Genomic DNA, 23,806 nt, shown 5'->3' on the forward strand with positions numbered 1-23,806 from the left:
TATTCAATTCCCGATATTTTTGTTGTGAACGTCGCAACAAAACAAACAAGATCTGGTTACATCAGCAAGCGAGGAACAAGCAGCTGGTACTAACAGCCAGACGAAAAAAAAAGACAAAAGTGGAGAAAAATAGAACTGCTGAACTCTAATAATAAATGGCGATGCGACCAGGAACAGTGGATCAGCTTGCTTTGAAACTAAACTACTCATACAGCAGGTTCTAGTATGGTTAAGCTTTAAGAGCAAGCAAGTATAAGCTAGTTTCCCCTGAATACTAAATGGTGTACAGAAATAAAATCAATGCCATTTTACACAATTTTTTATGTGACCTGACAGGGTATTGAACTCAATTCTATTAAAGCCAAAACGATAACTGTCACTGAAGCCTATTAAAGTATCAGATAACCAGACAAATGTATCACTTGCTTGCAAAAAAAAAAAAAAACAGTATGTATCGGAAGAATGTCTTTCATAAGTAGCAAATATTTTAAATAACTTTTATTGTAATGCTGCCATAAACACAAGATGCAAAGACACTTTACAAGATTTGATAGTACCAATTTATCAGCTCGAAACTGCAAAGTGTTCGAGCAGTAACCACAACACAAACACTGCGGAAGATACAACACGCTCACAGTGACAGGCATTCAAAACTTCAGGCCACGCTACTAAAAACCTATGAGAAACTTTCTTTTTAATTTTGAAACGTTGAACCCGATATTTTCAAGTACTTTTTGTACAAGTTCTACCTTTTTAGTCTGTCTACTGATTTCTTTCTTACAAATGTTGACAGAAACCTACTAATTAGTGCAACAGCAATAAGAGTACAGTTAGAAAAAACTGCGTGTCTTGCGTTGTAAAAATCTGTATACATAAGCTTGCGTAAAATCCCGTTATAACAATACTACAGAACCTACTCATAAGCTGACGCACAATCTAATCTGGCATTTCGCAATTTGTAACAATGTGACAAAGACCGATTGCACAGAAACGTTAGTTCTATTTTTATTGCGCAGTATGTTTCCTAACTGTGCTCACAAGGCTTGCCAAGATGGCAGATGCCAGTTTCCACTCCATTTTTTCTTCAAGTCATCAATCCTTACTTTACCTAAAAGGTCAATCGTTTCCCAAATATATAACACCATTAAAGTTCATACTACAGAAGGGTAATGGCACGCGGAAGTTTCTTGTACATTTAATTAGTATTCACTCAGCAGGCGCCTAAAAAGGCGATTTGAAAGCATTTCCTCTTCACTTGCTAATCAACTTATATTAGCAAATACATGAGAACTGTCTCTGTCCAGTTTGGGTTATTCCAACCGTCTCCATAACTGCAAACATTAATGAACAATATGTTCGAAATAAATCTACTTCATATATAAAATGCCAGTGGATCAATCAAATACAAAAGGGAAGATTTTCTGAGGCAATTCCCCTCAAGGCTCAAAAAGTTAAATTGAAAACTGCATTTCATTTCTCAAATATATCTGTTGCTGGGTATTGACTAGCTCGCTAGCGACTATCACAGTTTAGAGTTGAAGTTAGTTCAGGCTTTCGGGTCTACAAAAAATGTCAATTCACATTCTAATTTGGCCATGTTTAACTTGTGATTTCCGTTTTTTCACACGAATGAATTACGCGGAAGATGTAAAAATTTTCCGCAGAAAGTAAACCGCTATTTAGATTATAATACGTTACCCAGCTGGCAATTTTTTTTTGCAGTGATTTAACGTCTGACGTTGAATGTAAAAAAGACGAATTTTGCAAGCTCGGAAAGGGCTTGCAAAGTCACGTGCGACTGTCATCGAAAACATTTTTAACAGGATCACAGGAAAATCACGTATTTCTATTGTGAGGTGTCGCGCTTAATTTAAAACTTACAGTAGCTAAAAACTTTGTTTTTATTAAAAAATTTTCGATTAAATCCAATTGTAAAAAAAATGCCATTGAAAAACCTTACAACAGAAAAACTTGGAGCTTCATTGCCTCCAAATCTCAACAATAGGAAAATCTGATGATCAAATCCAATTGTGTTGGTTTTTAGCCATTCGTCGTTTAATAATGTCTCAATAATAATTATTGTTCAAAGTTATATGCTGTCTTACTACTGCAATAACAAGTAACTATAAATCCTGCATTCGTACCGACCACAGCTTTTCCTTACGCCAGGTACGTTCAGTTTTAGATATGGAACGAAATTGAAGCGACCATTTTTATCCAAATTTAGGTAAAACTTTCTTAAAAACATTCAATCCACACTGTCAAACAGCAATTCTTTAAACACTGAAAAACTTAGGAATATACAACACAATGAAAATGATCATAAAAATTAAAAAACTACGCCCACACTGTCCAATGTCCATTCACCATATGTCATAAACATCAGTCTTTGCTTTGTCAAACTGAAAATATTTCATACGGTATGTAGAATTGAAATGACTAAAATTTCAAGCGTGAAAAAGCAATAATAATGTCTAGCAGTGTATAAAGCAAATTTAAACAGGATGATGTAAAGCTTATAAAAATCGGACAGACAATAAAATCAACAGCACTGTCCCTTTGACCGTAAAGGAACGGAAATAGGCAGTCACTCCTTTTACACGCGATAGTAGTGCGCGGGTGCAAACCGGCTCAAACCGGTAATGATTCATTGCACAGAACAAAAGCAAGTTCGGTGTAATCCAGCAACACAATATTTGACGTTTTATGACAAAAGTTGAAACCATTAATTTAGAAGGCGGCCATTTGTCTTAAACCTACAACACAGACAACAAATCAACCGTTTTTACATTGATTCACCGTCTGTAGACATTAAATCAATGTAAAAATAACTCTGATTTGCTGTCTGGGAAACAACACTTCCATGCTGTACATTCCCAATATGTATTCTTGGTTGAGCCTTGTATTTGTATAGTTTTACAAGACAAAAGAGCTTAAATTAGTCTGAAAAATTGCACACCCATTTACCATGAAGACAGGTTTCCTAGGGTTAATAGGAAAGTCGGAACGTATAGCCTTAGTAACGGACCTAAGGGTAAGAACCGTACATCATAATATACCTGGTTGTAATCAGGAAGTAAAACGTTGGCAGCATGCTGTAGTCTGACTAACTATCTCACAAGTAAGTCGCACTACTATATAATAATGCACATACAATGCATATTTAACTGGTGGTTGTTTGTTCTACATCGAAGTCATTTCAGTTTAATTTTATTTCTAAAAATTCATAGTAAAAGTGATATTACTTCAAATCCTTAAGGCGTTTGCTTTTTAGATAAAGTCATCATCTAAATTCTAAATCATTGAAAGCTAAGTATGGCTAAAACTAAACACTTCCAAAAAAGCCACTACCGCATTGGGCACTAAAAATAAGCGCAAAACACTAATTGACTGTAAAGCAATCCACTTAACACATCAGTCTACGGTTCATTGAACACAATATCGTATCAAGATTATATACTTCTCACATTACGATTCACAATGAAACAAATTACCATTCACCAGGCCCACTTATAGGCTACACAAGCAAGCATTTTAATAAAAACTCACTACTATGATACTACTCCATAGAGAAACTTTGTCATGTGATACCATACATGACAGGTTGCTGCAACCAACAAAAAGCAGCTACACTTGTTCAAACACCTCGTGGACTATTCTATTTTCTATATTTTTTTAATCAGTCCATTCATAATATATTGAATTTGAAGCTTTCGCACAAGGAAGGATATCTTCACTAAGCCGCAGAAGTCATACACCTGCTTACAAATACTAAAATACGTCTTAAAACTGAACCTACTTGGGAGTGATTTAATAAAACTTACACCGCAGATACCAGCATAACTTACTTTGTTCCCTAAGAACAGTTGGAAAAACGAGGTAAAAAAGGTGCTTTCCTCTTCAATTAAGCGTGCTGATCAGGTCAAAAAACTTCAAATGACAGAAGCATAACCCAGAAGGTGCGGCTATGCTGTTTACATTCTGCAAAGGTAGTGAATCTATTCTAAGCTTTCGGTCTACAAGCCTGAACGCGGTAAGCTGTGTTTGCCCCAAGCTGTAGGCTACCATGCGGAGTGAAGGCAAAACTAGTCAACATACCGAAATCTTATCGTCTTAAGCAATTTTTATTTTCATTTTAAAGCTTTTTTAAACTCAATAAACTTGGCCAAGATTGAACTGCTATTTCTAAAACTTACAACACACTCTGAAGGCGATATGCCTTTTGCTCAATCAATTCTTGGCTCAGGAGAAAAGTTAACCTTGATTCTAGACAGATTAGAATGATTCTAGACTTGATTTCTGAAACTGAATAGTTTCCAGCATGAGCAGTTTAGTACGGTTTTCAACTCCGGGAAAAGATATTGTGAGCAGAAAATACAAATTCTCTCTATTCCAGATTTGAGCAAACTTGACTGCTTTGTAGTGGTTTCGTAGTTGACTTATTTTGCAGTTGTTCTTTTTCGTTATATTGCTCACCTCGCTATTTTTGCATTTCAACTGTTTTGCACTGCCTTTTAAAAACATTTTTCGACCACAAATGAGAACTATTCAAATTTACTTTGACAAAAGTAGCAAATCTCCGTATAGTGAACAGCACAAAATCCAGTGCGAACGCTAGCGTTTGAAGTGAAGTTTTAACTGCTACTTAGCGCAAATGTTCTTCAACACCTTGTCGATGAATTGAGCACTAGATAACGGGCAAGAAAAATAGTCAATTTTCAGGAGACCAGAATGTATTACAAACAACAGCGAGAAGCTTAAGTGAACAAAAGATAGACTGAACCATTTACATCTTGAAACGAAAACGTGGCTTTCAAAACGACTGAAATTACAATGGCATGTTCTAAAATTACAGACGATAGAAAACAAAGTAGATATCTGTGCTGTTCAGTCAAGCAAACTTTCCTCATCAGACAGTGTGTTTATTCCCACTCGTGCTGCCTTGAAGTAAGGAACAGCAGTTTTCAACAGCGGCCTTCCTGATGCATGAATAATTTATTTTCCCAATGCAATTATCTCTTGGTCTGCATCTGACGACTCTCAGAAGATGCAGAGTTGTACCGAGAAGTTTTCGAGCTACAATTGCATTGATTGTCCAAACAAAAACGAAATTGTGGTCTTCAAACAGCAAAAATTGAACTTCAAAAACCTAACCGTAATCGGACGTCCAAAAGCATAAATTAACACAACATTTGCAGCAGTATGAATAAGAAATTAAGCCGCAATCTCGTCTTAGCGACTTAAACTCTAGCATCAATTGATCAAACAGGTCGTTTTGAAGCACGCCATAGACGTGACCCTCAACTAGGCAGCTGGTGGTCACATATAAAGTGCATCTGAACCATTTCAACGTCTTGTCATTATAAACCTGTCTCTATCACAACAAGTCTGACAGTAAGAAAAACAAGTTTAGAAGTACGGTGGCTTAGACTAGCACCGCAGTGCGGTCATGCCGCAGGCTCAATGTAAACTACCAGACAGCTAAATTTAAAAAAGATTGGTCACGACTGAAGTAAACTCCAAACACAATGAAAAAGCTTGAAGCTCAATCGTAGCTTTCAGATTCTGACCCAGACGGCAAAATCCGTCATTTTTACATTGATTCAACGTCTGCAGACGTTCGAATCAATGTAAAAATGACGAATTTTGTTGTCTGGGGACTTGTATCGTTACTGTTAGGTACGTGAACATGCGGAGCACCACATTTCGGTGTTGGCAGTGCCAGTGCATGGCGCTTATTTTGTCTAGATTACTACATAGAGGTTTGTTTTTATGGCACAATGGCACTCAAAATCGGCTTGCCCTGTTCGCCCATGCACAAATAAAATAATAATAATAATAATAATAAAACTAATTTTACTCGCATTGAAGATGAAAACAGTTTATTTTTTGAAGCATTTGCTGAACATAAGCTTAGTAGCTCCATTTTGGACGCTATATTGTTTGATTAAATCGACCAGGCCTTCAAACCATTTTGCTCCAAAACGCTAATACTTCAGAAGCAAACCCCAAACAAAATTATATAACCTAATCGTCTGGCATAATTTCAACGAACGGATTGAAAATGAAACAAAGAAAAACAGGCAGTACATCAGTTCTATTTTTACATCGATTCATTGTTTGCAGACTTAGAACTAATGTAAAGAACCGATTTGCTGGCTGGGATTGACAAAAAGCGCGATTAACATTCAAGAGGTAACATTCTAGTTCCAAATCACATATTACATGCAAATAATTAAAATCATATTTTTCTTTGCATTTGTTGCCAAATCTGGCAACAAAACTAACCATTTCACAATTGATCTACAAGTATCGTTAAAACTAAGGCACGAAAACGAATTACGTTAAATATCTTTCACAGGAAACACCAATCTATATAGGATGGTGAAACACAACAACATCACCTCTGCGAATAAAGATTATATTTGTCCTTACTGCGTAAGCTAAAGTTATTAATGTAACCACATATATATGTGCTTACCTACAGTAGACTAGACATAACAAGCCATAATGCACAGCAATCTGCCTGAAATAAGTTCAATACAACATTAAACTAGATGTGTTGCGCAAAAACATCTAGATTCTGCATCACGTGAACTAAAGCTACCAATCAGGCATCAAAATAGTTATGACACGTTTGCATTGTGACATCACAACAGGATAAAATACAGTGTGAAGCAAGAGCCATTGTCAAATCAGCGTTTTGATGACACAAGATTGTTTTTTCTTGTGTTGATGATCAAAATAGGCACAAAATCGATTCCTAAAATAGTTGCCACGATGCGAAAATTAAACAGCACTTTTTAATGAAGTTTTAAGTAATAATTTATGCCCAAACAGAGTTTTCCAAAAACGAACCAACAACTCAATTAATTTTATCTCAACCATCATCCCTACAAACCAACAAATACAAACGACAATGCAAACATCAAACCATGATGAAACCACGAACAAATTCGCTTTTCTTTCTTTTTCGTACGAATTCTGGCATCAATACATCACGAAAATAACCATAAGTGTAATAGTCACTTGCGGCATGTCATCAAAAGCCCAGACAGCAAAACTTGTCATTCTTACATTGATTCAACGTCTACAGACGTTGAATGTGCTATAAATGCCAAAGAGCTGTGAAGTAGAGAATTGATAAAACTGAAACGCATTGGAAGTACAACCTCAGCCAGATTCAACATCTGCAGACGTCAATGTAATTTACAAATCAATTTAGAAATGACGGATTTTGTTGTCTGGGATATTCTTTAGACTATTTTTCAAAACTCAGTACTGTTTTTTGAGTGCTAAGACAGACCATGCAAAGACGCCATTAACGTGAAGAAAGGTTTACTAAAATAAACGATATAATAACCTTGGTGGAGGAAACTGTAGCGTCGCAACTGTTCGTGGTCTAGTTCTCTTTACTTCAAGCAAGTGCTAGCATGCCAAGCAAATAAAGTCAAATCTTTTTGCATTGCCTCAATGTCTGCAGACGTAAGAACGCCAAATTTTGTTGTCAGTGATGGGAGTCGCATATCCAGGCAACTTGATGTAAATGTTTTTCACACGTTCCAAGTAACAAAATGCTTGAACAATTTTAATTGAAAAAAAAAACAAGAGAAAAACAATACGATCTGATCAAATTTTCATGACTAACTCCCAATTTCAAATCCGCCAGCACCTTCTTATCAGAAAAGTATCCGATATCTAGCAAACAAACTCTATGTTCGATTACAGCTCCAAACTCCAAACAAACTAAAACAATTCTTAGAAAAAGCAGCTGACAACACTCCTTGTACATACTTTCCATGCTCTGGAGTGCGATGAAGCAAGTTGTGGATGTGAAGCAGTGTGTCGCTATCTTTCAACGCTCGCAAGACATCCAGAAGAAGAGCTATACAACGGTAGAGGTGAGCAGCGAAACTCCCAGGTCTGTGAAAAAAGGGCAGATGAAAATGACTGTGAAGCAGAGATTTGATGCTCTGATGTAACTGGACTGGAACAGAATGGAAGGACAGCAGAATAAATCTCAGCTGTTTTACAGGGTTGTCATTTTACCAGGGCTGTAGTCGAGCGAAAAATATACGACTCCAAGTCCTCGATTTATAAATGGCCGACTCCGACTTTAGTGTTGCCAGATTTTTTTGTAATTGTTGTTCTTTTTCATATTTTTAAATGTTAATATCACTAAGTTGAAAATTGAAACGCGACTTTCACAAAAACTGACAAGAACAAACACTTTCTATTTACCGGTAAAGTTTTAGAAAGCAATATGGAGAACAAGAAACAATATTTCGAAAAGAGTACACACAAAAAGTTTTTGTTCATCGTTTTGTATCAGAGTCGGAGTTTTTTTTTAATGACTCCGATTCCGAACACGCCAAAATCTCTCGGACTCCACAGCCTTGCATTTTACTACGCTTGATATGGTTTATTAGTGATCTGAATTTGCTCACATAACTCACCTATCAATGTCATCCATTGGCAACCTCCAAACCCCATTGAAAAGATTCGTTTTGTTCCGATCTGCCAGCAAGCCAGGTGCAGGCATGTGTCGTAACTGTTGCCATGGAGACGGAGATCCGTACAGAAGGTCACGTGACCAAGTCAAATGCTACAAAGTGCAAAAAAATGCGAACAATTAGCGCGGTTGATGCGTTATATTATGAATGAACTATACTAAACAGACCACCGGCGGCTTTGTGTGAAAACGTACGACAAAAGGATATTGCAATTATTGCATTTCAAAACATACTTCCGCATCCTAGAGATCAGCTTCAAAATATTTGCGTGATATAGAAGCGCAGTTGCATATTCAAGATTAATTCAAATTTTGTTTGATTGAAGTCAAAACAAACGCGGCAAACAAAGTTGTTTTTCAGAGTCTTATGATAAACAGCAATGCAAAATTGAAAAAAACAAAAACAATCCCTGCTCTTATCAAAAACTGTACATATCATTACCTTTACTTTCAGCATGCATCAACCCAGACAATTTGCTTGCAATGTAATTTCGATAAATGACCCTCATACCGTACTTCTTTGCATGGGATGTGTAATGCATTTTGATAAAATTAAAGTGTATGAAGGACCAAAAAGGAAGTGTAAGAAATACCAGTAAGCGCTAACTTGCTTGGAGCGGTTGCAAGGTACTTTGAACCAAGCAATACGTTTCAGGCTAAGCAAAAGATGATAAAGAGCACAATTAAAATATGTTCATGCGGCAATCACTCAAGTCACTGATCCAAACAAACAACAAAAATTTTTTTATTCTGTCAAACAGCAAGACTCAAGTGCAATATGGACTAGAGATAAGAGTTTTAAGCAAGTACATTAGTACAAGCAAAACAATTTGGTTGATTTTAAACAAATTAAAGTAGTGATTTATTCAATGTTAGTAATAATGTTACTCCTCCATAAAAAACAAAAGTGCATAGAAAATGAAATGAAACTCGATAGCTCTCCTAGTCTGAAACGTTTCAGTTTTGACAACGTTTCAACGTCACTAGACGTAAAAACGATGTAAAATTTTGGGGGCTAGGTCGTTAGGTCGGCAATCAATATACCTTTCTCGCTTCACACTTGGCGTAGAGATGCGCTAATCGATATATCGCTTTGTTGTGATGTTGGAACCGGCGCACACAGAGTCGAAACGCAGTCTCGCAAGCGTCGATGGCGTAGTCACGATCCGCTTTGCGAGATTCCTCGCTTATTTCAACGGCCACGCTTGCACCGAGGCCACCTGCAATAGAAGTTTAACAGATTAGACTGGCGACAGCGAAAATCTGACGTCAGCAGAAAGCTTGAAAAACTAGCACCTCGTTGAGGTAGTCCTATACGTAGTTACTGAGTTTTGGGGAAGGAGAAAATAAGGTTCTCAGCACACTGGGACTTTAGCACTAACGAGAATAGAATGGCGAGTTCTATTCTCTCGGCCGCCTTTACTTCAGCAACTACGCCCACCCAATTTTTTACACCCTGGGTAGAGGTGAGCGGTGTTCACCAACCAGCCTAAGCCGGGTGTCGAACCACGCTCGCATTATTAGAAAGCAAACTGCTGCGTCATCCCATCCCACTCGTTAAACAATGGTAGTGAAAGTAATAAAAAAGAGATACCAAAAAATCTTTTATTTTGATATTTTTCCACACAAAACGTTTTTGCATAAGTGTATGTCAAAACTCGAATGAATAAGAATTTGCGATTTCAACTAAAAATTATGGTAATCATGCGCATTGGAAATATCTTTGCTTACTCTATTGCCAGCTTCGTCCACGAAAAACAATTTGTTGAAAAATTTAATGACGTCTGCAAATTTACATTTAACATAGATATTTTCCGTACCTCTGTGTGATATATCGGTTGGCTGCAGAACAGGTATTGCTGCAGAAGGATTGCTACTTGAGTGTCCTCCAGTGACCACGGCCTCTTGCGATTGCTCGCCACTAGGTTGCATTATAGAGGAAGATGACAATTCGGTGTCATTTTCTTCATCTAAACATTCGCAAAAAGCAACTCTATAAATGTGTGATGCACAAGCAAGCTATTGCTCGCGAAATTGTAACGCTGTGCACAAGGGTTACTCGAGACAATCTTGCAAACATCAAATTCTAATTTGAGAAGCTAATGTGTCGTTTACGTTGACAAGCTACAGCGATCTAAGATCAATTTTCCACCCAAACAGCAAATTAGTCGTTTTTACATTGATTCAATGTAAAAATCCACTGATCTGCTGTCTGGGCAGTGCCACCAAATTCCTATTCACAGTCATGTTTACCAGAGATATCATCATACAAAGTCGCAAATGACTCCAACATTTGAATTGGTCCCTATTCCGCAACAACGATTCTTCTCTGAATGAAGAATACCCATATACCTGCTTTGACGTTTTCGATGTTGAGTGCCTGAAGAATGCTGTCAGGTAGCAAGGAGCCCATAGTCAGGTCTGATGACGTGGAAGTCATGGTCAGTTTCGAAGCCTGGGTGAAAAAGGCAGAACTTGAAACATGCAAATTATGGTGGAGAGAGCGTGCTTATAGTCTTTGTCATGCCATTGTGACGTAACAGGCAAAAGACAAAAAGTTATGCTAATATAATGCAGGACAAGAGGTTTGCCATGTTGGGTTGGCAAGAGGTTGGCAATGATGGGGTTGCCGGGGGGCGAAAATTTTTCCCAAGAACTTTTTATTACTTCGCATAGAGTTTGTGTTAATACCGTGTAAATGCAACACTTTTTCGTTGGCGTGTTTAGTTCAGTGGTTTTATCTTGTGCTTTATGTTCGTGAGGACAACGGTTCGACGCCCATCGAAGTTTTTTTTTTCTTTAAATTTATTTTGCGGTGCACAAAAACTTGACTAGACTAGGTGTGTCTCCAGGCTACGTTTTTTTGCAAGTTCTATGTTTAGATTTGGATCTGGAGGGCGAAAATTAGCTGCTGACTTTGAAAACCGGGCGAAAAAAATGAATCGGTAAAAACAGTTACGAGCGCCGCGTGGTAACCAGATAATGGCTACACTTACAGAAATATGCAAATGAGACAGAAAGTTCGTGGGAAAAAATTAGCTGCGGGGGAGGGGATATCGCTTATATAAATACTAAAAAGAGCGTCAAAGATTGAGCATCATGGAATACCATTTCTAGGCGACATGCACGGTTACATTGACCATCATTTGTCTTGAGTGCAGAGGTGTGATTTAAACTGATGTTGCTCACGACTTGTATCATTTGCTCATCATAGATACTGCAGAAGAGCCTCAGTACGAGCCAGATGTCACGCGCTGCAGATTTTATAACTTTACGAAAGTCTGGGAGACAGCACAGCTTAAAGTCAGTAAAGTTTCGCTGTGGTGATAACTTGGACAAAGTTATTTTACACAAGTGGTTTTATGCCTTGATGGAACGAAGTAAAGTAAAGGTCCCATACTCAGACACTGAGCTTTGGGGAATGAGAAGATAAGGTTCTCATTATACTAAGCCTTCGGCACTAAGGAGAGTAGGGTGGCCAGTTCCTTTCTCTCGGCCGCCTTTACATCAGCAACTACGCCCACCCAATGTATTACACCCTGGGTAGAGGTGAGCGGTGTTTTTCAACAACCAGCTGAAGCTGGGAGTCGAACCAGGTTTGCATAATTGGAAAGCCAACGCCTTATCCGTTGCGCCATCCCACCGCCGGAACGAAGTAAAGACTTGTGTATGGTCAAAACTCAAAGCATTCTTACTTTTTCGGATTCTTGTGACGAGCTGATTATGGATTTCAATTCTTGCCGCTTCACAAACGGCGCATTCGCCATTTCATCGACGACATCTGCACAATGAACAAAAACCCAAAGGTGATTTTAACTTCATAAAATAAGACTCCTGGTATGCTGTTTTTTTCGTCAAGGTCACACAACAGTGCATCAAAAACTTAAAGTTGAAAAGGTTAAATTGTGAAACAGTAATGCTCGAATACTGGCGAGTATAGCGTCTAAAAATGGCCAGTTTTCGAACTGTAACATTTATTGGGAGCAAGACCTCCGAGTCATCGCTGAGCTATTGTAACGCCACAAACCTTTTATAAAGACGAGATCTTCCTGAGGCATATTAGGGTTGGACAGGGTGTACTTGAGCAGAGAAGCATGGATGCGGAAATGCATTTCCAAAGCTTCGATTGCAAGGTCGTTGGCGTAGCCATATCTCGCCTGTATTCTCTTCGGGTATCTAAACGCAATGTAAATGTTGTGTTCTTTTGAGGTAAGAGGCTGCCCATACGACTTTGATTGGCAACAGAAATGAAACAAAAACGCATCGAATCGTTCTTGCATACAGTAAGTGTTGCATTGAGATTTTACATACAATTTTTTGAGGCATTGCTTACTGGAAGAAGGGGGTGTCTACTTCTGCATGGTTTTGTCAAAAACGATAAAAACGCTACAATTGACATGCAGAGGTAAGACAGGTAGCCTACTGTAATCTTTCAGGACTGGTCGTGACCGGAAAAACCTATCGCTATATCAAAAAAGTCGCAGCTTCTTATTAGGTGTGACTAATTAATATTTTTGTCACCCGTATGAAAAAGAAAAATACGATTAAAATAAAACAGTACTTTGCATGTCTTCTGTGAAGTAGTCCAGCAGCAGTTTGGTAGAATTTGATGAAAATTTTTAAAGGCTTTCCTTCTTTCTCGCTGATCTTCCCCAGCATATAATATACCAACCATTCCTCTTCGTTAATATCCTCGCTCTGGAAACAAACGATTAAGCTTTAAACTGTTGCGAAGAGTTCCATGTACATTATATTCCATAAACCATTGATGATGATGGTGCTTTGTTGTCACAAATATAATAAAATAAAAAACACAACAGTGTTTACCTTAACTTTCAAATGAGGTTGAATCTTGTGATATGGCTTAGGTAATGTTTCTGGTAGAATAACTAGCAAATTTATATTGAAATTTCGGTCAAATGTTTACAGTAGAACGATAACTGATTTGAGGACAGGCAGCTTAGCTACGCGAATGGCACCAACACAACATACAAACCAGCACCTCAATATCCAGAACATTCTCGAAGCTCAGGCGTGACAATTTGAGCATTTTCTTCATATGTGACGTCATATCTTCAGAAGGTCTGTTTTGCATCTTCTTTTTTCTGCATGAGTTCAATACGTGAAAAACGGTGTTTGGTCATTTAACGTTGTCATAATTTTACAAAAGTTTGTAAAATTACGTAGATTTCGCTAAGTTTTTCTTGCGCAATTCTGGAATTCGGTTAAACCAGTGGTTCTCAAACGGGGGCCGCTTGGCACATTCATGGAGGAATTTTTAGTTTACGAGAAAAAAATTGTTCTAGGAAAATATCGGGAAGAAAAAGTTGTGAAGGAAAACAACCATTAGTTTTCATTATTCGTTTATTCAACTCATAAAAACTGCACAACAAGGTGGGCTTCGGTGAAAACGTCCACTATGCGCAACAACAGTGTTGCCAGAAGCCGATAATTACATTTCGTTTTTAAATTGGAGAAATCTGGGACTTTTTTATCTCGTTGGGCAGATAAAAAAAACGGTTTGGCTCCTATTTTGAGATTTGGAAGTGAAGTTAAAAAATAATGAAAGCATGAACCCATCCATGCATCTAAAACGCTGTTAACGTGGTAGGATCCGCAAGTCTGTGCTAAGTACAGGTCTGAACAAGCTACGCTGTCAGAGCAAACACTTCTGCTACAGATAAATGACCAAAAAAAGAGAAAACTCGACAAATTTGCAAGCATAGAAATCTTTGAGCGAATCTTTCAAGATTTTCTTTGTTGGCTTTTCGCCATAAGACTCACGGTTGTTGTTACTAACGATGAATCACAATGTGTTTGTACATTTATTTGGTAAAACGTTTTTCAATCGTTCTTTTGTAAAATCGTTATTTGTTATGTTGTAACTTATCCCTGAGATAAATCTTCAAAACACACTTGACATGATGTCCATTTACTGTGCTCTGAGGAGGAATCGACACTATTTGGCTTTGTAAAGGAAAAGTATGAAAAAAAAACTCTTAAGAACCACCGAAATGAAGAAGTGGTTTTGCGTGGTACAAACCATGAAAAATTACTCAACAATAATCAAAACATAGCTCATTAGTTTTTAGAACATTGCTACCCGTATACAAGTCGCTTAGCTCAAACAAAACAAACAACCTACCGAGAATACAAAGAGTGCATCCAGTATGCAAGCGAGCCATACTCGATCCACAATTTAACGCTTTTCGAGTCGAAACTTAGCGCTCGTTTAAAGCATGCCAATGCAGCCAATCCGCGCCTTTCAGTTCCGCTGTCTTTGACCTAGCCAAGGTAAATATGATAAAATCAGTAATAAAAATCGATAACAATGAGAAGACAAGATTCTCATCAGACCATGCTTCAGCACTAACGAGAGTAGGGTTGCCAGTTCTTTCGTTCAGTAACGACGCTCACCCAGTTTATTACACCCTGAGTGGAGGAGAGCGGTGTTTTTCAACAACCAGTTTAAGCTTGGAATCGAACCTTGATCGCATGACTGAAAAGTGGCGCCCTATCCGCTGCACCATCTTGCCTCAGTTGTTGCAGTGATTTCAAGCGGATAAAAGTACTTCGTATTTTAGTTCGGATACTTATCGCATTTTTTGCGTGCCACCCGGGTTAAGTTAACTTCTGTTGCACAGACTGACATAAATTCGACCAGTAAAGGTAAGATTTATCATACACCATAAAAATACCTTGTGTTGGGATTTCTTGGTCTCGCACAGTCGTAACCTGTCGTCTGTTTGACTGGACCTAGCTAGTGCCATGCCCGCCCAGGAGTCAAACCTGTTCAAAATACAATGCTCACAGTTAGCATAGGGAGTGGACGATTGACGTAATAAAAAGTGAAAACCAAGGTAAGAGGTTGATGATTTGATTTCTTTCCAAAAGGTAGTGCGGCTCAAGATAAAGCATGATAAAACAACTGAGCTTTTAATAACATTGTAACATACAAAAACGAAATATAGTCGTGCGTGGTTAATAGAAAACAAACAATATACTGCCTCAAACTTAATTAAAATTACTTTTAAAATAGAATAAACATAAACATAACTCTCTTAAAGAACATCATCATCAAGCGACAGTTTTTCTGGTCACGTTATGAGAAAGGAACAGTTACAACACATTGCTTTAGTGGAAAGACAAAAAAACACGTGGAAAACAGCATCTCACTTGTTGCAATAATCCGAAGGATCACCTTTGCAAGGACAACAATTTGTAATACAGTCTAATACCGAGATAAATGGAAAGAACTGTGCATGAAACGCCTAAGACTGGAACAGGCATGGTACACGAAGAAGATACATGAAGCTAATACACCATACGGTAAGTCAGTTTATTACAGCCAATTTAACTGGCTTGGAATTACCTTTCAGGGTTGATTCTAACGTCCAGTAGATAATACTTCACTGCTTTTGTCATTTCTTTATTCTTGAAATAGTAATCGGCCAACAAATAATACATGTCGCCAAGGTTCAAAAGGTCAGTACTATCAGGAGGAGGGTTAAAGGTCACGTTGTCGTCACATCCATTTTCAATGAACGTTGATATATCAGCTTCAGTGTTGGAGATTTGAAGCTAAAACAAGAAAATCTATTAGATAATATCCTGGACAGCAAAATCTACCATTTGTATATTGATTGAACGGCTGAATCAATGTAAAAATGACGGATTTTGCTGTCTGGGGTAGAGTAGAAGTTAAAAACGTGATAAAAATGTGACGGAAAGTAACGTTGAAAAAGCGTAATTAAACAAAACCGTATGATAATGGCGACTGGTACTCACAAGAACATTGTTTGGAACCAAAGCGATTGCCTTGAGAAGCATCTGAGAAAGCTCCATGGAAACCGTAATTGTTTTGAAACTGTCGAATTCCGGCAGTGTTGCCGGTCGGAAGTGTCGAAACAAAAGAATGCAATCTCTCCAAGTGAGTTCTACTTGCCTAAAAAAGAAATAACTTCAATAATTCGACAAGAAAAACGTCGTTAGGTCTGAGATACGTACGGTACGCCAAACTATGCAGTCGCATTGTTAAACAAGCTCAATATAAGATTGCATTTGAAGGAATGGCAATTACCAAAAAAAATTCTCTGATATTGTGACTGCAAAACAGGTTTATGCCGCATATAACAGGTTTAAGACTGACAAAACTCACTTGGCGCTGTGATCTTGAATTCTTCTTGGTTTAGTCTTACTGGGATAAGCATAGAGACAAAAAAGGCACTGCTCCACGCAGTTATTAACTTCAGCTTTAAACGGAGAGTTCTTAACACTGCAAAAACAAAAACAACGTATCATATCTCGACTGGGATCGCCTGCATCGGTGGATTGCGGTTGTGGAGAAAAGCACCAAGCTGCACAGCGTGACATCATGAAATATCTCGCCTACAAGTGTGCATTCCAACGATGCATGATCTTGCGCAGGGGTTCCCAACCTTTTTTTACATCGTGGCCCCCTTTGAAAATTTTGAAAAATCAATGACCCCCTATTTTTTCAACCTTTTGAAAAAAATTAAAAAACGTCATTTTAATTAAAAAACTTGTTTATACAGTAACCGGTAGTTAGAATGATAAAATGATATTAATACAACACACAATAAACATGATAGTACATTAATTAGTTATTACATATGCAGTTAATGTGATGGTTGAGCTTGTTTTTGCAGTATTTTTATTAATACGAACTAATATTTTTATTAAATTTTAGTTTATTTCTTTTGTTATATAATGTTGGAGTGGACTTAGAGATGATAAATTAAAAAATTATTATTTTTCAAATTTTCCCATGGTCCCCTTGAAAAAGGCTCATGGCCGACTAGGGGGCCATGGTCCCCAGGTTGGGAAACCCTGATCTAGCTTATGCAATGGATGAGCTTCTTTGACCTGGCTTGCCACCATTCGCTCTGTGGTTCGAAATAAGACATCTCTTATGCAAAAGAACAAAAAAGACTTAACAACAATGTTGAACCAAAGTATCTTACTTGCTGAACCTCTTTTCGATTTCAGCAACGATAAACTTCAATAAGATTCCTCCAGCAGAACAGCAGAAGCCTGAAACGATCCAGTATAAACTGGTATTATCTAGTTGCTTACAGACTGTGCAAAATTCTACAAAGTTATTCGAGTTCCACATCAACAGTTCTAACCATAAAAATCCACGGAAATTAACAAAACTAAATTAATAAAGGTTTAAGCAAAGTTAAAAGTTTGTAAAAAATAACGCAAATTTTTCAACTGACTTTTTTCACCCATCCACTCATGAGCAGTTGAAAGTAGACAGAACGAAGACGGAGCCTCCTGATTGGTCAACAAACTGACGTCACTTTTCTCTTCAGCAGCTAAAATTCTATTAAAACATTGAAGGTCAAAGACAATTTCACAAGATTAGCTTAATAAACTAAATCAGGTAGCCTTGGTGCAGGCTATATTTAGCAAACAGTATCATGCACTAGAGGTAGGATGGGGAAAAAGATAAGGAGCTCTCTTTCCAATCATACTGGATCGACTCCCGGCTTTAGCTGGCTGTTGAAAAAGCAAGGCTTAACTCTATCCAGCGTTTAATAAATTGGGTGGGCGTAGTTGCTGAAGGAAAGGTGGCCGAAAGAAAAAAACTGGCACCCTACTCTAGTCAGTGCCGAAAACTCAGTATAATGAAAGTATCTTTCTTTCAGCCACTTTTCCTTCACCAACTACGCCCACCCAATTTATTAAACCCTGGATAGAAGTAAGCCTTGCTTTTTCAACAACCAGATAAAGCTGTGTCGAACCGGGATCGCATGATCGGAAAGTGAGCGCCTTATTTTTTACCCCATCCTACCTCTAGTGCATGAAACTGTTCACTAAATATAGCCTACACCTTATCTTCTCATCCCCGAACGCTTGGTGTCAAGTATGAAAACCACCTTTTACCATAACGAACATCGGCTAGCTGATACCGCGTATCTTACTCCGCACGTTAAATAAATACAGTACAACTTTTTGCAGAATATAACCAAATAAGAAAAATTCAACAAAGCTGAAAAGAGTGCAACAGGCTATTAAAATTTCCTTACTAGATTTGCTTAAGCTGGCTGACATTTTGTTTATGATTGCTAATATTTATTGTATAATTTAACATAATGATGATAATAAATACGATATACATTACCCTTACTTGTACATAATTGTCCAGGACAATGTCATATCTACAAAATTGTAACCTTGACCCAGCCGGACCATAAGAAAGTATATCACCCTGATGACGCTGTGGGTCAGGCTGCTTCGGTCGTTTAAGTCTAATTCCAAAAATATGTCGCTGTTCTTACTGAGAGCTCGATCAAGCACTGAAAAGATATGAAAATCAATGTTTCTGTTTATTAAATAAACAGTTTCTGTGCTGAATGTCGAGATATAGCCTACTCTAAATTTTTGAGGCTGTCTTGTTTGTGATTACCAGTTCGTTTGACGGTGAGTTAAATGAAAAAAAGAAATATATAAAATATTACTGAATTAGTGTTAAAAAAAGCCGTTAACTGTGTTTTGACTTTTTGTACCTTGTAATAAAATATGTAGAGTTTCCTTCCAGCGTTTGATGGATTGAGCAGTTGCTTTGTCGATAACTTCACTTGCACTTGACATGCCGTCCTTTTTCGTGAACTGAAAAATAAAATGTCTTCAATGAACGACATCGTACAAAAAAGGTGAATTTTCTCCTGATATAGCTGGGAAAAAAGTGAGAACAAACTTAGTAATTACTGTATGTCTACCTTTTGCTTGGTCATCCTGGTGAGCCTGACCGTAACTTCATTCAGCAAACGAGCGGAAGAAGTAAAAATGATTTGGAAGGCCGATAAGTGTTGACAGGAGAGAAGGAACTGACGGATTTGCTGAGGCCTGTTGGTGCCAGAAAGATCACACAGAGCGATTTGTTTCCGAACGGTTGGTTTTAAAACTTCGATAACTTTCTTGTATTTTTCTTGCTTAAAGAAGTGATTGGCGCTTTCAAGAATTCTCGTTCTGAACAGGAATTTCATGTCGTAATAATTGGCTTCAATATAAAATTTAATCTCTAAACACGAAACAGTATGCTAAGTGCAATCACCATGTTTCAAAACCTAATTCGAGTGATTGCTTGATTTTGCACAAGTTAGCCACTTGACTTGAGACCAAAGCGATAAAGCTGTTTTCAAGAAAGGCAAAACAACTGGTGTAAAAAATAATTTTATCCAATGGATGAATTCTAATGATGTATAAATTCGTAGCCTTGATTTAAACAAAAATGATGAGTTCCCAACTACATCTTGCTCGAGAAGCTAAATCGTGTTTTAATCTGAAATCAGTGAATGTAAATTAAACGACTGTCATATGGCCGTTGTGAAAATGAAGTAACATTTATTAAAGCAATATTCAACACATCCAAGCGCTTTCGTACTGCTCAAGCAGGTTTAATCTTTCTTCGATGGCATTGATAGATATGACAGGTTGATGTTTCATGTTGGGGAGCACAATCTTGTAGCTATGCGGGGCGTCCATGACGTAGGGGTCGTCTGACAACGGGTTGGTTCTCATTTTGTTCAAGATTTCTAGAAGCAAAACAATACGCTTCAACATTTGGGAGTAATTTGATTTTTTTGTACAGAACGCTTCATGGATCACTGTAGTGCAGTCCATGTTAAGCGAAGGCCCATTATAAGCATATATATATATATCTCCATGGCCATTCCAGTGTAACTACTGCACTGAGGAGACCGGAAGGTCGAAACGATGTGCACTGTCTGCCTGTGTAGAATATACAATATACATGTGCGTAATGAAGTTATGAAAGCATCAACCATCAAGTTAATGATAATTAAAGGAATTAATTTCGGTTCGCTGCTTGAGGAGCCACAAAGTGGAAATTGTGCACATTTCGACGTTACTGTTCATACCACTGCATGTTTCCAAGTCGGAAATGGCAGCTTCATTTTTATTCAAAGTCAAGTGATGCTTTGATCTGGTCCATAAAAATCTTAAAGCAAACGCCTTCCAGTCACGGTTGAGTGATTTGTCGTCATGGATTTCGTGTTTCGAGTCGGTGACTTTGAACAAATGGCAATGTGTGGATGCGGACGCGAGGTAAGACAAGCAGACTTCCAGGTCATGCTGTTTCTCTCCTACAAGTGAAAGCACGAAATTATTCTTTTACATTCTTCACTTCTGACACAGCAAAAGACACGCTAACCAATTCTTTTTATAGAATTTGTGCGAATTCCAACATGCTTGCATCGACGCTAGTTTTACCATTCGTTTAAATCTCTACAGAAAACTTCAATACTTGCTAAAAAACAATTCACTTGGAGTTGAGGTCTATAATCGCAAATTAACGGTTTGCCCCAATTGCACAAAAAGCACGTTCTTGAGCCACAAAATCGTTCTATGTCTAGACATGGAAATATCCTGTCGCGTAATGGAAAATAAAGTTATTCCGGCTGAATATCCGATGCATTAGACATAGACAGATTAGAACATTGTCAAATGGGAAAGGGACGTCTGAGGTGATTAAGTTAAACATTCTTACAAATTAAACTTATACCCAAAAAGCTTAAACAGAACATGTTAGCTTTTTGGCTGCGTTTTTACTCAAATCGCCAACCAATTTCCTCCGGAGTTTATTTTTTAAATATTTTCACACCTTTTTTATATGACAGTAGGTTGATAATACGAAAAATCCTAATCATGTTTGGAATCTTTCAATTTAACTCAGCCGCTTAAAATGGGCTTTTGGGAGCTTTCCACGTATACCAACATTTAAACTATTGAAAAAAAGCTTTGAAGAAATTCAATTTACATGAGATTGAATTATACCGTGCATTGAAGAGGTGTTCTTCATATTGGCATCCACCAAACATTCAACATACGCTAGCATGGTAAACAACAGTTTCTTCCAAGATCTGAAAAACAAAGGGCAGTTGCCAGTTGTCGCTCTAGTCAAATTTTATACGTCACTAAACCTGACAATATCTTACAAAAAGAAGTTTTTTAATGTCTAAAAACGCAATGTTTCTCGGCAGCCAAGAAACACATAGTTGATTGGATGGTCTGAATGGCTAGCGTGGAAGCTACACCGTTATGGTTAGCGAATCGCAACTGCTCGCTGTACTAGTGAGTGCTCAGCCTTGTGCTGATAGCCGGGAAGAACGCCCCTTTCTTCACAAGTCAAAAAACGCAACTTACAAACGATCCATTTCATCGGATAGGTTCGGCAAGGAAATGTGTGAACGGCTTTTGAAGAAGATTCTGATAAATTCACTACAAGTACCTTCTTCCCATGGTAAGTTGATCTACACAAAGATTGTAAACTATTTCATTATTTAAAGAAAATTTTGGTCAATGTGTCTTTGAATAGTTGCTTTCCATGCCAGGAGACGTGCTGATGCGTTTTGATTTTGGATGCTGCTTGTATTTGACAAATACCGATGAAAGGTAATTGCATTTCTATAAGCTGGTCCACTAGTTATGGTCGTCAATTTCGTAACAGCTCACTTTTTCAAAACCAAAGACACTCAAAACCAATCATCGTAAGAGTATCTGCCCTTAAACTGAAATAAACATCATGCGCAATGACGTTTGTACCACATAACGCAGTAGGGGTGGGTCATTAACCGGATGCGAAACATGGGTAAAGAAACAAGGTAAAGCATGCTTCTGCCCTATGCAGTAACAAACACAATGTTTTTATATTATCTGATAACGGATCAGTGACATATTGCTGCTGTTTTCGAGAAATAAACACGACTCACTCTTTCAGAAAGTGCGTAGCAATAATTTTGCATAATTGTCGTCAAAAAGTTTGAGTCGTTCTTTTCAATAAAGGATGAAACGTCTTCTTTCTCGCAATGATATGTGGCCACTGATGGTCTCTGGGCAGTCACAGAATGCACGCGGCTCTCGTCTATAAACAGCAACTTTAGTCTCAGAGCAGCAGAAGACTGATTTTTATGTCTTTGTGTTGTGACAACCAAAAAATTTGGGTCTTAGCTTTGAGTGAAAAAATGTTCAAAAACAATTTTCTCAAATTTCATTATAATCATCTAAACCCCACCCGTGGAGGAATCTCCACTGGGGATGACAAACAGCGATTTTGTATTTATACTTTTATGTATTTAAAAAGAAAAAAATACCACTTTTCCCGGCAGCGAAAATCGTTTTCCATCGTTCGAGATCTAGGGACGTTGAAAACAAATAAACGAGGGAACGTATATTTGTTCCTGGCTGAGTGAAATTAAACATATGTACCAAACCGAATCGTTCACAAAGGTTTTGTTGAGCATTTACATTCTTCCTCACTTTCATGTATTTCCTCGAAAGACGAAAATTCTCGCAAATGAGCTGGCAGCAATTCCAGGATCCTCTCTTGGTAGTCGGTTGTCTTGGATACCGGAGGAGGAACCAATTTCTCCTGAAATGATATGTCAAAGTAACTGAACACATTACTTGATGACATGCCAGTTCAACAACGTTAATACTGTGTCTTGTTGAGATGACAGAAAAATAAAACTCAACTAAGCCATGGCCACCTGGATGTACAGCCTGATTAGTCACATTTTGACTATCGTTACTGCTGCTGTCTGACTGAAATTTTGCGAAGACTTTTCGCTTTTTGCTGACTCGTAATGCTTTTTGTTGCCTTGGGGAAGCAGCAAAAAATGAGAAAAAGTGAATTTGAAAACGTTCAATTTTCTGAAACAAATTGTCTTTGTTTTTCAAAGCCTAGCAATGTTAAAACCAAATTTGTCACCAGAGAAACACAGTAAAGGAGTTGTTATAATCACAGTTTCAGAAAATCTTAGTCAGTTTCCAAAAGGTGGCACAATCTGGACATGTTTGCAGAATGTTACAAATCAGACCGTATCTCTAGGTAGCCATGACTGAACCTATCACGTACATTATGTTGTCGTCGTTTGGATGAGACTCGGACTCTATTAGATCGCCTCTTTAGTTGCTCCTCTCTGTTAAATGAGAAAGAAGTTGTACATTTACCATCCAAGAGGTGATCACCATTACATGCATCACAATGTGGCATCCGAAAGTATTTTTAAGTCTATGATAGCAAAAACACATACAAGACACAACGATACAACATCTCACGTAGCTCTATCCAAAGACAGCTTTTTTCGTTTTGCGACTTTCTTAATCTTTTCCTCGTCAAGGTTTTCACTGGTTGGTTCCGTTGAATCGTGAACAGTATCGCGGTGTAACGCTGCAAGTAAAATGTGAATATTTAAGCCCTAAACAAAATACCAAACAGAGCTTACATTGCAAAAAAGTTGATTA

The 23,806-nt window shown here is 37.8% G+C and overlaps 1 protein-coding gene across 1 annotated transcript in view; it reads right to left on the minus strand.

Annotated features, from left to right (window-relative positions):
* Positions 1 to 23,806, minus strand: part of LOC145785206 (calcineurin-binding protein cabin-1-like) — a 46,272-nt gene that overhangs the window by 16,384 nt on the left and 6,082 nt on the right. Inside the window, exons 12-38 of the mRNA XM_082596895.1 lie at positions 23,621 to 23,732; positions 23,418 to 23,481; positions 22,820 to 22,931; positions 22,273 to 22,424; positions 21,707 to 21,813; positions 21,338 to 21,423; positions 20,422 to 20,646; positions 19,926 to 20,076; positions 19,261 to 19,510; positions 19,048 to 19,150; positions 18,669 to 18,837; positions 17,755 to 17,861; positions 17,497 to 17,566; positions 16,671 to 16,787; positions 16,301 to 16,457; positions 15,885 to 16,093; positions 15,211 to 15,301; positions 14,658 to 14,797; positions 13,515 to 13,617; positions 13,074 to 13,210; positions 12,540 to 12,688; positions 12,208 to 12,293; positions 10,865 to 10,967; positions 10,333 to 10,482; positions 9,557 to 9,732; positions 8,457 to 8,605; positions 7,795 to 7,923 (exon numbers count right to left, since the gene is read on the minus strand). Of these exons, the coding sequence (XP_082453021.1) occupies positions 7,795 to 7,923; positions 8,457 to 8,605; positions 9,557 to 9,732; positions 10,333 to 10,482; positions 10,865 to 10,967; positions 12,208 to 12,293; positions 12,540 to 12,688; positions 13,074 to 13,210; positions 13,515 to 13,617; positions 14,658 to 14,797; positions 15,211 to 15,301; positions 15,885 to 16,093; positions 16,301 to 16,457; positions 16,671 to 16,787; positions 17,497 to 17,566; positions 17,755 to 17,861; positions 18,669 to 18,837; positions 19,048 to 19,150; positions 19,261 to 19,510; positions 19,926 to 20,076; positions 20,422 to 20,646; positions 21,338 to 21,423; positions 21,707 to 21,813; positions 22,273 to 22,424; positions 22,820 to 22,931; positions 23,418 to 23,481; positions 23,621 to 23,732 (3,604 nt within the window). The remainder of the gene's footprint in view (positions 1 to 7,794; positions 7,924 to 8,456; positions 8,606 to 9,556; positions 9,733 to 10,332; positions 10,483 to 10,864; positions 10,968 to 12,207; positions 12,294 to 12,539; positions 12,689 to 13,073; positions 13,211 to 13,514; positions 13,618 to 14,657; positions 14,798 to 15,210; positions 15,302 to 15,884; positions 16,094 to 16,300; positions 16,458 to 16,670; positions 16,788 to 17,496; positions 17,567 to 17,754; positions 17,862 to 18,668; positions 18,838 to 19,047; positions 19,151 to 19,260; positions 19,511 to 19,925; positions 20,077 to 20,421; positions 20,647 to 21,337; positions 21,424 to 21,706; positions 21,814 to 22,272; positions 22,425 to 22,819; positions 22,932 to 23,417; positions 23,482 to 23,620; positions 23,733 to 23,806) is intronic.

Source organism: Aplidium turbinatum, chromosome 16, assembly GCF_918807975.1.
Source record: "Aplidium turbinatum chromosome 16, kaAplTurb1.1, whole genome shotgun sequence".
In the NCBI taxonomy this organism is placed as follows: Eukaryota; Metazoa; Chordata; class Ascidiacea; order Aplousobranchia; family Polyclinidae; genus Aplidium; species Aplidium turbinatum.